The 18,408-nt window shown below is 43.5% G+C and overlaps 2 protein-coding genes across 6 annotated transcripts in view; one reads left to right on the forward strand and one right to left on the reverse strand.

The window, feature by feature from the left end:
• LOC109865754 (trafficking kinesin-binding protein 1) overlaps nt 1-16,065 on the reverse strand; it is a 42,963-nt gene extending 26,898 nt beyond the window's left edge. For 2 of the 5 annotated variants that reach the window (XM_020454184.2, XM_020454177.2), the window contains exons 1-3: nt 15,845-16,060; nt 13,518-13,677; nt 199-546 (exon numbers count right to left, since the gene is read on the reverse strand). In XM_020454184.2, coding sequence (XP_020309773.1) covers nt 199-259 — 61 coding nt within the window. In that variant the 5' untranslated portion in view covers nt 260-546; nt 13,518-13,677; nt 15,845-16,060. Of the gene's footprint in view, nt 1-198; nt 547-4,343; nt 4,516-13,517; nt 13,678-15,844 lie in introns of those variants that run through there. The other 3 variants (XM_020454181.2, XM_020454182.2, XM_020454178.2) reach the window with 3 other exon arrangements.
• The window catches only part of LOC109865755 (junction plakoglobin-like), a 45,346-nt gene continuing 31,777 nt past the window's right edge, over nt 4,840-18,408 (forward strand). Inside the window, exon 1 of the mRNA XM_031799799.1 lies at nt 4,840-5,024. The gene's annotated coding sequence lies outside the window, so the exon portion shown is untranslated. The remainder of the gene's footprint in view (nt 5,025-18,408) is intronic.

Here is an 18,408-nt window from a genome sequence, read left to right on the forward strand (position 1 = left end):
TTATAATGCATTACATTAAAAACATGTAATTGAACACTGTTCCTGGATGCAGGACGATAGTCCAATCTAATGTCCCCTGCAATGCTTCTAAGAGACCCATCTCCCCACTAGCTTCTAACAAGTGCTGTCCAACATGAAAGTGAACCCATTATCCAATCCCTTATAAACCGTCTACTACATTCATTAACTGTGACCTACCTGTGAGGGTGGACACATCATGGCTTCCCCTATCCACTCTTTCCAGGAGGTCGCACTCCATTTTAAGGCCCTCATATAGGGGCAGGGTCTCTGCATCGAGGCCCCCAGACGCCTCCCCCTGCCCCCCATAAAGGGAGAGGGTCGACAGGGGGTCCAGTGAGGAATGTGGGGGCCAGAAGAAGAGATGAGGAGGAGAGGGAGAGGGATGAGAGTGGGACAGCTTGACTGGGGCCGGGGTGTTCAGGGTGAGGGTGGAGGACTCAGGGCTGGTCCCTGTGAGGGACTGAGGCCCCCTGGTGGATCAGGGAGAAACAGCAGGCTGATCGCACATCTGGTACCAGGGCTGGTCTGAGAGGGAGAGTGAGAAAAAAAGTGAGTGTCGCTTGGTTTCCATCCAATTTGTGACAGATTTTCATGCGAATATTCTCAAATCTGCATGAAAACATGTTCCCAGCAAAGATGTGTTTCCATCAAATTGACTTGTTGCAGATGATAGGTGTGTGATGACGTAAAGCACATCAAAATACATTTTGTAGTTACGTTCCCATGTACTGAATAAAAAATACCAGTTAAATGAGTTTCCATCGTATTTTCAACTCTATTGATGGGTTTATCACTAAACAAAAATGCGTTAAATAGCGAATGTGGCAACTCTGGTATTGGCACGTGCACTCATGCCAACACCGCACAGGGCGCAGATACTGTATCTACGACAAAAGGGTAAGATTATTTTTATTTGTCAAACGGCAGTCAAGCATTGATGATCATGTCACCAGAATGAGACCCTTGATATTTATTGGAAAGCTCATTGCTTTTCACTTTCACCACCCTGTGAAGTTCATTATACCTTGTTTAATCTGTAGCCTAATAAACTCCATGCGTGACTCCAAATTTACTTTGACTTTGTGGTTATTATATCAATATTTGCATAAAAGCGCTTCAAACGACATTTCTCGCATAATTAATTTTGCAGACACAAAAAGATCCCACCTTGTCTAGTTTATTTTTGGAAAGTTTACTGAAACATTTTCTGTTTCCATCAGTCTTGTCATTGTTTTTATTGTTTTTTATCCGACGTGTACTTTACTCGCATAAAAAGGTTGGAGGGAAACCTGGTTAGAAAGATGAATTCAAACCGACCAATCTTTAATTCATCATCATCATAGTATTGTACGTTTTACTACGGAATGTCATAACATTAAATGCCGTTTTACGTTTTGAACATGGGAATGCCATCAAATACGAACGTATCAGGAAAACTCTCATCCCTTAACTGAAATGTATTTCACCAGTTTTTCCAGGTGAGATACTGAAATGATGCTCTCATATTCTATAACAGCCTGGTGAAAAGACATACAGATATAGGTCAAGTTTAAGATCATTATTTTTGTACTTCAGACACTTGAACCACAACTTTACAAGAATCTTCATCTTTTTAAAGCCATGTACAGTGTGTCATGCATGCTCCAATTGTCTCACTAGGCATGGCCTTTCCCCAGAGTTTTTCGGGTCAGAAAGCTAGTTACCCTAGCTACACACAGATCAAGTTACAACCGGAACACAACACACCACCTTTTGACATTTAAACCAACACAGTTACTAAACAAAGCTTTACGAGGCATAGTAAAACTACTGTACATTCCAACTAGGACCGTGTGCTAAGGCTAGCTGCAACCTGTATTAGAGTAAATGCTCATTCTTTCTGTTTACGAAAGCAAAGAGAAACAGCTAGCCTTAGCACACGGTCCTAGTTGGAATGTACAGTACTTTTATTATGCCTCACCTAATTTCCTCTTTGAATTACGTCACTAGCCAGGCTATTCAGTTACAGAATGATGTCCCTCTTCATAAGGCATATCACATTCACCTACATGTCCGCCAGGAAATGCTTGCGGGCCATCGTTCTGTAACTGAATAGCCTGGCTAGTGACGTAATCCAAAGAGAAAATTAGGTGGGGGGGGGGGGGGGGGGGGGGATTCAGGACATTCTAACAATGGGCAGCAAAGTAGCCTTAGTTTATTGATGGAACTCTAAACAATATTGTCACATCCAGTTTTGTCATACTTCGGTTGTTAGTGTTTGGATACATCAGACCTCGGCAGTATCAAGGCCATTGGTAAAGGACAGTGGATATCATACAACACATTAGCTATGCATTGCAGTCTGAGTCAAGGACATATTATATGAGGACTATTGGGTTAACAAAGCACTGACCGTGCATGTGGGTAGACAAAACATGTGACACGCGCACACACACACACTCAGCTGTGCGCAGCTTGCCATACACCCACTCAAGAGACAGATGAGACAGATGAGAATGACAATCTCTCCTCCTCTCCTCCTTCCTCCCCCCTCGCCAACCCCCTTAATTAACTGAGTGTATTGCTCTGGTCACTCCTGCCACATCCATCCGTCCACTCTCGCCACGTACAGCTGTCAGAGGGAGCAGCAGGGTCGTATACATACTCTAGGTCTGGCTTTTACTGTATCCACCCCCCACCACCATGATGCATAATGTCTGGTAGTCCTGTAGCATGTCGTGCCTACTGACTAGAAGGACAAGTAGCACTTGTGTTTTCACTAGGATGCAAAATGAGGGTGCGTGGATGCAGTCCAAAATATCATGTTATTATACAATTATAAATGTCTTACTACCACGCCTCAATGGACAAATAAAAAGATATTGAGGGGAATCAATTGGCATTTGGTAATGGCACTCAACTAACCTGCAGCACACAGTCTCACACACAAAACAAATGGAGCGTGCCGATGCGCGCGCACACACACACACACACACACACACACACAAACAAAGACACATCATCTCTTTATCTGTCATATTTACATGCTGCCGAGGCCAAGTTGGCAGGCATTGTATTGTCGTCACATTGTGGGTCTATTATCTACCCAGCCAAGCGCAGTCTTGTAATCCCATTTAGAGGGGGTCACCAGTGGGCATGGTTATTGGCCATCTCCCCCTGTCTCTTTCTCTGTGTGGTTGTCGTTGAGCCAGGCAGAATGCCAAGGGAAAGACCCTATTACGCTGCCCAGTGTGCCCACTGTACAACCCTGGGCTCCACCAGGCCCTCGCTCGCCAGATCAGCCAGCAAATTAACAGTCCAGAGAATCCACAGGAGCTGTGAGAAAACAATTGTCCAGTTCCCTAGACAAACACACAGTGGGGTGCGGAAGGCTGGGCCACTAAGGACAAAGCCAAAAACATCCCTGAGGATGTGTTCTGTACAGTACATCCATAAGGATATAATCAAACACGCAGGCTATTTTCTGCCCTCCAGGATACCTACACCACCCGATGTCACAGGAAGGCCATAAAGATCATCAAGGACAACAACCACCCGAGCCACTGCCTGTTCACTCCACTATCATCCAGAAGGCGAGGTCAGTACAGGTGCATCAAAGCTGGGACCAAGAGACTGAAAAACAGCTTCTATCTCAAGGCCATCAAACTGTTAAACAGCCACCACTAACATTGAGTGGCTGCTGCCAACACACTGACTCAACTCCAGCCACTTTAATCATGGGAATTGATGGGAATTGATGTAAAATATATCACTAGACACTTTAAACAATGCTACTTAATATAATGTTTACATACCCTACCTTATTTATCTCATATGTATACGTATATATATACTGTACTCTATATCATCTACTGCATCTTTATGTAATACATGTATCACTAGCCACTTTGTTTACATACTCATCTCATATGTATATACTGTACTCGATACCATCTACTGCATCTTGCCTATGCCGCTCTGTACCATCACTCATTCATATATCTTTATGTACATATTATTTATCCCTTTACACTTGTGTGTATAAGGTAGTAGTTTTGGAATTGTTAGCTAGATTACTCGTTGGTTATTACTGCATTGTCGGAACTAGAAGCACAAGCATTTCGCCAAACACTCGCATTAACATCTACTAACCATGTGTATGTGACAAATAAACTTTGATTTGATTTGATTTGTGTAGCCTACACAAGTTGCTCTTGAGAAATGTGTGAATGCACAGCAGTATGCTACGTGGTTTAACTCAAACAAGGAAAGTTACTTCAATCTGAATTTCAAGGATCGCAAACTACTTTCCTAATGTAAATGAGAAGTTAAAAAAACGTTACCTTAATGTGTTATAGTTGCAAAGGGCACATTCATCCAAGATGAGCAGTGCCAAAAGTAAAGGAATAATAAGTCAGGTATAAGTGTAACTCTAACTCTAATGGATGTCACTCTGAGGCTGACTGACCTTCCAGAGGACTCAACGTTGAACTCGTTGCCGGGTTGGAAGAGCCCGTCTTAGGTGCTCTTTGGCCGTTCAGAAGGGGTGTGTACGTGTGTGGAGTCACACAGGAACGAGAGAGGAAGGAAGGGCAGACGAGGGTGCTACAGAAAGAAGCGAGGGAGGGTGGGAGGGGTAGAAAACAGACAGTGAGGGTTGAGGAGGGACACTTGCAGGGTACAGTACTTAGGAAAGTGGGAAGGGAGGGGGTAGGAAAGAGTGGGCAAACTGAGTTGGAGAGAGAGGGCACAGGAGGGAGGAAAGGGGCCCTTGAGAGAAGGGTACTTAGGAAAAGAGGGAAGAAAGAGATGAATGGGTCACACTCAATTTAGCCTGTCACCACCAGACTGAATAACAAATCAGAATTTGCAAACCGGCTGAGAGGGAGAAGCTTGTCAAATGGAAATCTCGCCTCTAATTGGCTGAGGGCCAAGGACTCTGGACCCATGGTCGCCCGGGCAACAGTTTGGTCATGTGACGAAGCCCAACTGATGCCTCTGCCAGTAGGGATTTTATTCAAATGGTAAGTACATAATTATTCAACTTCAAGGTAGAAGCTTGTACTTTATCCACAAACCAGAGAAAAGCTCTGTACTAAAATTGGGCAAGATTTACAAGACCCTTTGCACTAGAGAGAAACCCCCCCCCCCAGAGGGAACAGGAAAAGCTAGGACAATCAAAGTCAAACAATATAAGACATCCACATAACAACAAGAAAGAGGAAAGTAAACCTCTAAGATCGCTTTAATAAATCTAAGCCAGATCACCCCCCACACAAGCTAATATACAATGCATCAGTGATGAAACTTGTTTTCTGAACCCGGACAGGGCTTCCATCCAACAACTTCAGCGTTCTTTCACTGAGGGTGTAACTGACCCCATAACTGGCCTCATTTACTTCAAGTGGTGCCACACTGTCCATTACTGTGGTGGCCAGGGAGGGGCAGCGAGGGCACTATGGGATAATGAGATCAGATAGATAAACTAGTGCTTGAATGATACCTTCCATTTCATTATTTAACACTACCATGAGATAGCAGCCTATATGGTCTCTCCTGATAGGCTTAAATCAAGGAGCTGACCAGGCCAGCATGCACACGAGATTTAGTTATGGGTGACGAGATTAGAGCCTTTCTAATGATTGGGGTTCAGGCTAATTATAGTGGCCTCATATAGGAGTGTTGCTCCCATATGGCTGTGTCTACACTTGACAGTTAATGTAGTTTTTGTATTCTGATCATGGAATTCCGAGCACATCACACCTACATTTAAAATGTGTCCACCATGTGCACATTGTGTCCGGATTCCCTTTCCCCGCACTATATTAAAATGCCAGTATGCATTCTGCAAACGATAGAATAGGCTAAATATGATAATAACACAACAACAACTGATGGCAGTAGCTAACTACTGTAGCTAACTAGCCGGCTAACCTCTGTAGCTAGCCAGCAAGCAAAATGAAAGGGATTGCAAACGGGTTAGCATATAACTCTAGCCAAACACAAAATAATTGTTCTAAATATGAACTAGCTGGATAGCATTTATGAGGCCAGAAAATATGTTCCACACACGCTAGGAATGTATTTTCTCCGACGTTATAATGAAAATGTGCATCTCGGTCCCAAAACACACATTCTCTGGAGACTCTTAGCGGAGTGCTGATGACGTCGTCCACCGTGTGCGCTTTTGGTAGCCTGACTGAATCCGGACTGAGGCGAAACCCACACACACACACACACACACACAATGCATCCCTGACCACCTCCTGAAGTTATCAGACCACAATGCATCTAGACCCGTCTTTTCAATACGATCTTCGTATTCTGATAGCAGAAGTTGCATGTAAAGTGTCAAGTGTAGACACGACCATAGAGAGGGGTCCCCCAAAATAGAACAGGTAACATTAGTTCCTACTAGGTAGGCCTTCAAACCAAATTGCGGAAAGATACTGAAAACCCACCAAACCTCTGAGAAAAGACAAGAATTAGTCAACACGCTATACTAATAAAAAGCAGGAAATTAACTATTAAAATAGTTGATGGCCTATGATCCAGGAGGAGTAAAAGGCCTGAGTAAGTATGTAAATACTATACGCATCTCTGGAGCCAAGCAGCCAGACAACATGGGTTGAAGTCGGTGAGGAGTATGCAGAGACATGTAGCTACTACAGTCTCATTTCAAACAGCTGAGCTAATGCGATGACCTTAGCCACTGTCTCATGTTCAGAGATAAGCTTGCTGTGTTGTATCAGTTGAGTATCTAGACACAGTGTTCACTCCCCAAACAATAAATAATGCCTACGAGACTTTCTGCACACACCATGGCTGAACTGCCTTCACTACAAACCTGATTCATCAAGTCACAAGGCAATTACGACTAAATGATATCTCAACTTAAAAAGGCAGACTCAGCGAAATGACGTCGCCGACGAGTAGCGCCGCAGATGTTGAGATAAGTGAGACGCAAGACTTCGCTCTCACACAGTCACACACAGCATCTGAGCATGTGCACGGGTTCGCTTCGCGCTGTTAAAGCGTGGTGGACAGGGCACCAAAACAGCAGAGAAGTTGAGCCTCATACTTCAACGCTCTCAGTTGTTTGCGGAAATTGGCCCACTATGCTGTTTACTTTCTGCATGTACGTCAGTCATATCGCTGAGTCTACCTTTAAAGTAAGCGGAGTTTCCTGAGTCCAGAATAAAACAAATTCAAGCTTCTCAGAGGACGAGGAAAGTGACATATGTTCCAAATTCCTCCCAATCCCCTCAAAGCCTAATAGTCAGTCAGCAGCCGCCAAGGCTGCAAGAAGCTTCCCCCTGCTATTGCAAAACCGCTGACAAAGCCATCGACCCTGGAAACAGACGGCCGTGACATATAGTCCTGTGTGGCTCAGTTGGTGGCGCGTGGCACTTGCAACGCCAGGGTTGTGGGTTCGATTCCAACGGGGGACCCATATGAAAATGTATGAGCTCACAACTGTAAGTCGTGCTGGATGAGTGTGTCTGCTAAATAACCATCATAAATAAATGAACGTCCTTGGCCCTTTGAAGACCCACTGACAGGTACCATCCCAACAGACACCACATCTATTACACCCTGTCTCCACATAGGTCCTCTAACAGACACTTAGCTCTCATTCCTATGAAGCAACCTGCGGTCACCATTAACTCAAACTGGGAGCACTGGTTGGTTAACCATTAACTTCCTCATTGTACTATTTCCCATAAAGACCCAGTCTATCAACCACCTCACTGATAAAGGTGTGGCGTCTCTTAAATGTATATTGTTTCAACTCTGGCACGGGAATAGAGGGGGAAAGGAGTACGACAAAGCATTTCGAAGATCCTTGTTTGTCCATTTCCAATGTGACATTTCAGTTATTCTCGTGGCTCTGCCTATCTAACAATACGCACTATTTGGATGCTTTGAGAATAACTTGTGTGATGTCTATATGCCATCTGTTGTTATGCCCGTTTGGCTCCTTTAGATCATATGGATGGTACAGACGAAACCAAAGTCTGGATAAAAACGTTGAAGCCTCTGGATCTACAGAGATGAAGCCACGGGTACTATTGTACCTGATCGGGCCTCGATCAGGTACAAACCAAGGCAAAATGCAAATCCCCAAGCCTGTCATGAGTCATGACAAAAGGCAGGATATGAGCTGAGAGATAACTCTCCACAAAGCAAATGGAAACACTTAGTATGAGAGAAAGACAAAACAGGAAGTGGATGAGAGAGAGAAAGAGAGAGAAATCGTAAGAAAGCTAGAGAGAGATACTACACAGACACCAGCATCTATCTTTAAAATGACCTCTGCCCAGAAGATTTGTTACAAGCTAATGAATACAGCTATGATACAGAGGCAGGTATAGGGCATGGGAAAGTGGAGAAAGAAAGAGGGGGGGGGGGGAGAGAGAGACAGAGTGAGAGGATACAGAGCCACAAAAAGAGACAGAAGGGGGGAGAGAGAGAGAGAGAGAGAGACAGACAGACAGACAGACAGACAGACAGACAGACAGACAGACAGACAGACAGACAGACAGACAGACAGAGAGAACAGCACTGTATCAGGAGAACCTTTACTTGGACAGAGACTGGTTATTTTTACAACCCACTAGTCACCCAGACAACTGGAGCAGCTATATCTGGACTCCAACTACAGTATGAATAGAAAGTGGCCTTAAATACCTAAACCTAAATACCAACACACTCGCGGTCTCAGCTGATTCTCTGTGCAAACCAGAGGTCACTAGCCCTGCTCTTACAGAGCTAATGCGCTAAACGGTGTTCAGGATTTTTTTGTTCCAGCCCAGATCTAACATACCCGCTGTTGTGATCAGACCAATCTACTACTCACAAAGACCTTGATCGGTTGAATTAGTTGACTTAAGTGTTGGGCTGCAGCAAAAGCCTGCACACCCTGTAAGATAGACACAAGAGTCCGTGAGCAAAAGTTACAAGTGAGGAGAGGTTGAAGGATTGAGAGTCGAACACGGTCATCATTATGTCTGTCAAGTGGTAATTCTCATCAAACGTAATGTCATTCACAACTCAGCATTAAGAAGACAAGTAAGGACCGTTCAAGCCTAACAGAGTGGCATTCTACCTCTAATATGCTAACAGACACAGAGTTGCTATTGTATCCATATGGTTGTATTTGAAGAGAGTACACGGATGGTTTGGGTAGTTGGGAGTCGCCAATGCACACACTATATCCTTTATCATGCACACACTGTATCCTTTATCATGCACACACTGTATCCTTTATCATGCACACACTGTATCCTTTATCATGCACACACTGTATCCTTTATCATGCACACACTGTATCCTTTATCATGCACACATTGTATCCTTTATCATGCACACACTATCCTTTATCATGCACACACTGTATCCTTTATCATGCACACACTGTATCCTTTATCATGCACACACTGTATCCTTTATCATGCACACACTGTATCCTTTATCATGCACACACTGTATCCTTTATCATGCACACACTGTATCCTTTATCATGCACACACTATATCCTTTATCATGCACACACTATATCCTTTATCATGCACACACTGTATCCTTTATCATGCACACACTATATCCTTTATCATGCACACACTATATCCTTTATCATGCACACACTATATCCTTTATCATGCACACACTATATCCTTTATCATGCACACACTGTATCCTTTATCATGCACACACTGTATCCTTTATCATGCACACACTGTATCCTTTATCATGCACACATTTGGTCTGCGGTGGTGTGAATTGCTGCGGTTGCGACGTGGCTAAAAGAGACTTTCACACAACATGCAATTCAACTCAGGTCAACTTGCCTCTGCACAAATACCTTGGACGACTGCACCGTGTTACATTCTCTCGTCCTTTTTTTTTAAGCAGGAAGACGGTATTACTGATTGAAACCACTCTGCCAGCTCACAAGACAGTTATCACAGGTCAATAAATCAACCCAAAGTGGCCACACACAAATGCAAATGCATGTGTTGCGCACACACAGCACCTCATGTTCTGCAATGGCTGCCATCCACATCTGCTCTGTCTGGCCAAAAGCTCCTTCAGTTGTTTGTCAGTCATACCACGCCAGGTAAGCTATAAAGCTGTAAGCTGTAAAGTCCATGGAGAATAAGAACACCTCCTCCCAGCTGCTCACTGCACTGAAGATAGGAAACACTGTCACCACTGATAAATCCACCATAATTGAGAATTTCAATAAGCATTTTTCTACGGCTGGCCATGCTTTCCACCTGGCTACTCCTACCCCGGACAACAGCACTGCACCCCCAACAGCAACTCGCCCAAGCCTTCCCCATTTCTCCTTCTCCCAAATCCATTCAGCTGATGTTCTGAAAGAGCTGCAAAATCTGGACCCCTACAAATCAGCCGGGCTAGACAATCTGGACCCTTTCTTTCTAAAATTATCTGCCGAAATTGTTGCCACCCCTATTACTAGCCTGTTCAACCTCTCTTTCGTGTCGTCTGAGATTCCCAAAGATTGGAAAGCAGCTGCGGTCATCCCCCTCTTCAAAGGGGGGGACACTCTTGACCCAAACTGCTACAGACCTATATCTATCCTACCGTGCCTTTCTAAGGTCTTCGAAAGCCAAGTCAACCAACAGATTACCGACCATTTCGAATCTCACCATACCTTCTCTGCTATGCAATCCGGTTTCAGAGCTGGTCATGGGTGCACCTCAGCCACGCTCAAGGTCCTAAACGATATCTTAACCGCCATCGATAAGAAACATTACTGTGCAGCCGTATTCATTGATCTGGCCAAGGCTTTCGACTCTGTCAATCACCACATCCTCATCGGCAGACTCGACAGCCTTGGTTTCTCAAATGATTGCCTCGCCTGGTTCACCAACTACTTCTCTGATAGAGTTCAGTGTGTCAAATCGGAGGGTCTGCTGTCCGGACCTCTGGCAGTCTCTATGGGGGTGCCACAGGGTTCAATTCTTGGACCGACTCTCTTCTCTGTATACATCAATGAGGTCGCTCTTGCTGCTGGTGAGTCCCTGATCCACCTCTACGCAGACGACACCATTCTGTATACTTCCGGCCCTTCTTTGGACACTGTGTTAACAACCCTCCAGGCAAGCTTCAATGCCATACAACTCTCCTTCCGTGGCCTCCAATTGCTCTTAAATACAAGTAAAACTAAATGCATGCTCTTCAACCGATCGCTACCTGCACCTACCCGCCTGTCCAACATCACTACTCTGGACGGCTCTGACTTAGAATACGTGGACAACTACAAATACTTAGGTGTCTGGTTAGACTGTAAACTCTCCTTCCAGACCCATATCAAACATCTCCAATCCAAAGTTAAATCTAGAATTGGCTTCCTATTTCGCAACAAAGCATCCTTCACTCATGCTGCCAAACATACCCTTGTAAAACTGACCATCCTACCAATCCTCGACTTTGGCGATGTCATTTACAAAATAGCCTCCAATACCCTACTCAACAAATTGGATGCAGTCTATCACAGTGCAATCCGTTTTATCACCAAAGCCCCATATACTACCCACCATTGCGACCTGTACGCTCTCGTTGGCTGGCCCTCGCTTCATACTCGTCGCCAAACCCACTGGCTCCATGTCATCTACAAGACCCTGCTAGGTAAAGTCCCCCCTTATCTCAGCTCGCTGGTCACCATAGCATCTCCCACCTGTAGCACACGCTCCAGCAGGTATATCTCTCTAGTCACCCCCAAAACCAATTCTTTCTTTGGCCGCCTCTCCTTCCAGTTCTCTGCTGCCAATGACTGGAACGAACTACAAAAATCTCTGAAACTGGAAACACTTATCTCCCTCACTAGCTTTAAGCACCAACTGTCAGAGCAACTCACAGATTACTGCACCTGTACATAGCCCACCTATAATTTAGCCCAAACAACTACCTCTTTCCCAACTGTATTTAATTTTTATTTATTTATTTATTTTGCTCCTTTGCACCCCATTATTTTTTTATTTCTACTTTGCACATTCTTCCATTGCAAAACTACCATTCCAGTATTTTACTTGCTATATTGTATTTACTTTGCCATCATGGCCTTTTTTGCCTTTACCTCCCTTCTCACCTCATTTGCTCACATTGTATATAGACTTGTTTATACTGCATTATTGACTGTATGTTTGTTTTTACTCCATGTGTAACTCTGTGTCGTTTTATCTGTCGAACTGCTTTGCTTTATCTTGGCCAGGTCGCAATTGTAAATGAGAACTTGTTCTCAACTTGCCTACCTGGTTAAATAAAGGTAAAATAAAAAAAAATAAAAAAAATAAATCCTTTCAGACATTTGCCCTCTCACACACCAGACACATATTTCCCTACACTTCTATATATTTAATATTTTCTATATAGGCCTTCCCAGGAAAGAGAACAGGTGACATGCACCTGTACAGTCACAACATTAACTAATTCATGTCACTATAATAACATAGTCACAACATTAGCTAACTCGTGCCGTTATAATAACATAGTCACAACATTAGCTAACTCATGTCGCTATAATAACATACTCACAACATTAGGATAGATAAACCATACCATCATAATAACATACTCACAACATTAGGATAGATAAACCATACCATCAAAATAACATAGTCACAACATTAGGATAGATAAATCATACCATCATAATAACATAGTCACAACATTAGCTAACTCATGTCGTTATAATAACAGAGTCACAACATTAGCTAACTCATGCCGTTATAATAACATAGTCACAACATTAGCTAACTCATGCCGTTATAATAACATAGTCACAACATTAGCTAACTCATGCCGTTATAATAACAGAGTCACAACATTAGCTAACTCATGCCGTTATAATAACATAGTCACAACATTAGCTAACTCATGCCATTATTGTAACATACTCACAACATTAGGATAGATAAACCATACCATCATAATAACATATAAACAGTTGATAAAGTACAACCACAGCATCAGTTAGTGAAATATCAAACCTTAGTATATGTTAGCCCCATCTTGCAAGTACTGTGGTTCAACAGGCCTACAGGCCTTTTGACGGGCTCTTACACAACCTAGCTAAGGCCAACAATACACACACGATGACACAATACATCAGCTATGAAGTGAACCTCTATGATCTTCAAAATAACAGACCTCTTTACTGTGCTTCGGGTCAATGTTTGCAATGTTTTCATTCGACTGAAAGCATTCTGAAACACACACACACACACACACTTCTCCAGTTTGCAGTCAATTTGTTTAGTCTGCCCCGAATGTATTGACATTACGAAGTTGCACGGAGGGGAGAAGAACAAACACAGAAGTCCTCCGTGCCGGCTCTCTCAGGGATAACGAACGCAAACCGAGTCAGAGGCTAACTACAGCAGCAATAGACACAGAGACGGTATGCTGATAATGCTGATGACATTAGGTTATTAGCTTTATTGACTAACTGAGTATAGCACTTACTGTTGTAAATGACAGTTACTTACCGTGCTGCTAGGAGTATCCTTGCATTGATTGGACGCAGGTGCAGTTGCTAGGACAGTCTCTCCTTGAGAGTGAGTGAGCCCGAGTCAAAAACCAATGGCCTCTACAGCTGCTGCTTCTCCTGTCAGCTACCTTTAGCCCTCATCCAGTGTGGTGTCCTGGCTGAGAGGGAGAGAGAGAGAGAGAGAGAGAGAGAGAGAGAGAGAGAGAGAGAGAGAGAGAGAGAGAGAGAGAGAGAGAGAGAGAGAGAGAGAGAGAGAGAGAGAGAGAGAGAGAGAGAGAGAGAGAGAGAGAGAGAGAGAGAGAGGGAGCGAGGGAAGGAAGGCGGGAGGAGGTGGGGTTATAATGGAGAGAGAGGTGGGGGAGGGACACAGCGAGAGAGGGTGTGTGTGACAAAGAGATTGTGTGTGTGAGAGAGAGAGAGAGAGAGAGAAGAGAGAGAGAGAGAATGAGAGAGAATGAGAGAGAGAGAGAGAGAGAGAGAGAGAGAGAGAGGAAGACAGTCTGTGAGTCAGCACTTGTACACGCTGTCGTATTGCAGCTGCAGGCAAGGAATTCCCTCTCCCCTCTCTCTCTGTCATACTATCTGGCTCAGTCTGGTGCTCTGGTCAGAGCCATTCATTTGTGTCAGTCAAATCAGACATCTCACTTTCTGCTTTACACACAGCCGTACACCAGCCAAATCAAATGCCTTACTCGGGCACTAGTTTATTACGCTACAGTTCAACATTTATTACCTACAGCTATTATAATGAATGTGTTTTTCTAAAAAGTAGAAGATAACTGATTAACAATCAATAATGCTCAAATCGGATCATAATCAAAGCAGTGACGGGCAACCAACAGTCAGCAGATAAACTTAGCTCCTGTTGTTTGGTCCCAAAATGCTCTCTAAATCCGGCTTATAGCTTTTAGAAACAATTATCCATTGTAGTTTGACAATTAAACTAACCGGAAAACTAGGACACTTCGGCTACATGCTGATGGCATATGGTAGGCCAACATCAGACTATGCTCAATAAAAGGAAGGCACTGAATATGAAATGCATGAATGCATCATAGATCTGTGAACACAGAGGCTTCATTATTTGGCACAGACTCTAAACCAGTTGTCTGGTCATGAACTGTTAGGCTATTTATGGAAAAGTATCACAACTTTTAGAAAAGCCATGTTCTAAGTTACAGCTCTGAGTAATAAGGGCTGCCATATAAGGGCATTTCTATTCAGTCATCAAAAATTGTGGTGAGAGCACCACCTCCTGTTGTGTCCCCGAGCTAATACAACAGGATGCAGCCAGCCTAGGCTACAGTGACAATGACGTTCAAAGAGTGAGGTGACTGGATCTGACATACAGTGACTTTCTTGATTGTATCTGTATCGAGGTGCTATAGTATATTGCAAACACCCATCAATATGTAGGGTTGGTATAGTCAGTGTCAAGGGTGGTGTTGGATGGTTCCAAGGACCAACATCAGTTGTTTAACAATATCAAAATGCAGTCGATGATAGAATAGGGTCATATACACCTATTTTGATAAACGCATTTTTTCAAAACATGGCCACATGACCACATTTACTGGTAGGGAAGCACCGTTACAGGACACATGGACTGTACCCATCAAATTGTAGCCCACTATAGTTACACCGGCAGGGGATTTTCAAAGACCAACGTTACTGTTTGTTTGAAACATTGTTGCAAAAATGGTGTCGCAAACAGTAACAATGTGGCAAACAGAAACATGACAAGTCCTGTTTATAGACTATCCTAGTCCATATTTATCTGCCCTCTGCCTATATCCCGTCCACTATGAATCAATTACATGTGAACTAAAAAAGAATGTAATGTTTGGGGTAAAAAGGAAACGTTAATTATCGACTTGTCGGCAACCGGATGGGTGCGATTCATTTGTCAATTAGGCCTAACAAAGATGAGATACTGTTGTCGTGATACGATCCGATCTGCCTCAGCCAATTTTCCAGTTGACCAGCTAACGTTACATCTCTCTTCGTCTTTTCTGCTGATAATTCATTCACTATGCTGCAACTGAAAAATGGTGAAAGTCGTGTACAATGAGTTCATTTGTCCTACTTCATTGAGGTAAATAAAGTGTTTCTTTTGAGAACATTGGCAAAGAGCACAGGCGTTTTGCATTTCCACCGACAACAAAAGGGGCAGGGATCCTACCATTTGATCCCACCCTATGTGAGCCTATGGAAACATCGCTTCATCAAGTTGGTCACCCTTTCCTTTGTTTAGAAGAAGATAGATACCGAAATACAACTATCAACAGAGATTAGATAAACGTTAACAAGTTTATAGAGACTTACGCATTTGCTTTTATCCAAGTTCTTCAAGGTCGTTTGTCGGCAAAACTTGACAGGAACTTTTCCTCCGGACTTCGATCTGTCAAAGCGCTGGGTCCGTCTGTATTTGGTCATCTTGGAAGCGAAGCATTATGGCACATGTAGTTTCACGTGTAACCTCCTTGCTTAGCTAGAATACTTTGAACCAGTGGCCCCCAGGAACATTAACAGACATGATGAACACCACAACAGTTCCGCATTCATGCGCAAATTTGACAAATATTTAGTGAAATTGTATGTATTACAAATGTCAATGTGTTCAGAATGTGTCCCAAATGTAAATATATGATGTACACACAGACCATGTTGTTTGATTTCAACAGACAAAAACATATTATAGAAAAGCAACCCAGTTGAGGACAGTGTCACACCACCTAAAAAGTGCCCCTGCAGTTTGCAGCCCAGCCATGTTCAAATTAGAGGCAGTCCAGGTCACATGAAAAGTATTTTAGTCATGTCCTGCTGCTCCATGGATCATTTTGGTGATACTATATCAGACATATCAGGCATTCATCTAGTGGTTAAAGGAGACAGTCAACCTGAATGCTGCAGATTACAAGCATGGAAATTATGAATAAGCTTGACCTACTTCCTATATGACATGTTGATGCTGTTTATTGACTTTCTTAGATATTATTTATGGTTATATTCATACTTATTTTTAAAAGACAAGATTGGAAGGATTTAATCATATTCAAGGGTACAAATGGGTACAGATATATATTGTGAGAAAATTGTAAAAGACCCATTTGCTGTGCAATTGTACCACTCCTCCCAAAACAGCAGGAACACTTATAGGCTTGATGTTTCTCCCATTCTAAAGATGGGCTTCATCTCTCTCCTACTCTATATCTAGATTCTCCCACACTCCTTAAGATGCCTACACTGAGTTGGAGCAACAAATGATAGACTATTTTAACCCCCAGAGAGAACCACCAGACCCCTTAGGGAATGCATCCATCTGACCCTAAACAAAACACACACACACACACACGCACACCAGTGGGGAGGACGCTGAGGGGAGGACGCCTTATAATGGCTGGAATGGAGTCAATGGATTGGTATGAACCACATGGAAACCACGTGTTTGTTGTGTTTGATACCATTCCATCGACTCCATTCCAGCCATTATTATGAGTCGTCCTCCTCTCAGCAGCCTCCACTGACACACACACGGCGGCGCTGATATATGGAGTAAAGCAGTATTTGAATGTGCAGTGCTTTGATGCGTAGGCTACTGTCTACCTCTAGTGGCTAAAGTCATGTACAGAAATGTACAGTAAAAACACAAAGCAATGCATTGACTATTCTTGATACACACGGGAAACTTACCATTAGCTACAGTGAAAAACCCAGCAGCATTGCCGTTCTTGACACAAACCAGTGCACCTGGCACCTACTACTATACCCCGTTCAAAGGCACTTTTTTTTGTCTTGCCCATTTACCCTCTGAATGGCAAACATACATAATCCATATCTCAATTGTCTCAAGGCTTACAAATACTTCTTTAACCTGTCTCCTCCCCTTCATCTACACTGATTGAAGTTGATTTAACAAGTGACATCAATAAGTGATCATAGCTTATCATCAATAAGTGATCATAGCTTTCACCTGGATAGTCTATGTTAGGGGAAGAGCTGGTGTCCTTAATATTTTGTACACTCAGTATATATATATATATATATATAAAAGACCCATACACTATATATATATATATATACACTGCTCAAAAAAATAAAGGGAACACTTAAACAACACAATGTAACTCCAAGTCAATCACACTTCTGTGATATCAAACTGTCCACTTAGGAAGCAACACTGATTGACAATACATTTCACATGCTGTTGTGCAAATGGAATAGACAACAGGTGGAAATTATAGGCAATTAGCAAGACACCCCCAATAAAGGAGTGGTTCTGCAGGTGGTGACTACAGACCACTTCTCAGTTCCTATGCTTCCTGGCTGATGTTTTGGTCACTTTTGAATGCTGGCGGTGCTTTCACTCTAGTGGTAGCATGAGATGGAGTCTACAACCCACACAAGTGGCTCAGGTAGTGCAGCTCATCCAGGATGGCACATCAATGCGAGCTGTGGCAAGAAGGTTTGCTGTGTCTGTCAGCGTAGTGTCCAGAGCATGGAGGCGCTACCAGGAGACAGGCCAGTACATCAGGAGACGTGGAGGAAGACGTAGGAGGGCAACAACCCAGCAGCAGGACCGCTACCTCCGCCTTTGTGCAAGGAGAAGCAGGAGGAGCACTGCCAGAGCCCTGCAAAATTACCTCCAGCAGGCCACAAATGTGCATGTGTCTGCTCAAACGGTCAGAAACAGACTCCATGAGGGTGGTATGAGGGCCTGACGTCCACAGGTGGGGGTTGTGCTTACAGCCCAACACCGTGCAGGACGTTTGGCATTTGCCAGAGAACACCAAGATTGGCAAATTTGCCACTGGCGCCCTGTGCTCTTCACAGATGAAAGCAGGTTCACACTGAGCACATGTGACAGACGTGACAGTCTGGAGACGCCA

Source organism: Oncorhynchus kisutch, linkage group LG20 (assembly GCF_002021735.2).
Source record: "Oncorhynchus kisutch isolate 150728-3 linkage group LG20, Okis_V2, whole genome shotgun sequence".
NCBI classification, from domain to species: Eukaryota; Metazoa; Chordata; class Actinopteri; order Salmoniformes; family Salmonidae; genus Oncorhynchus; species Oncorhynchus kisutch.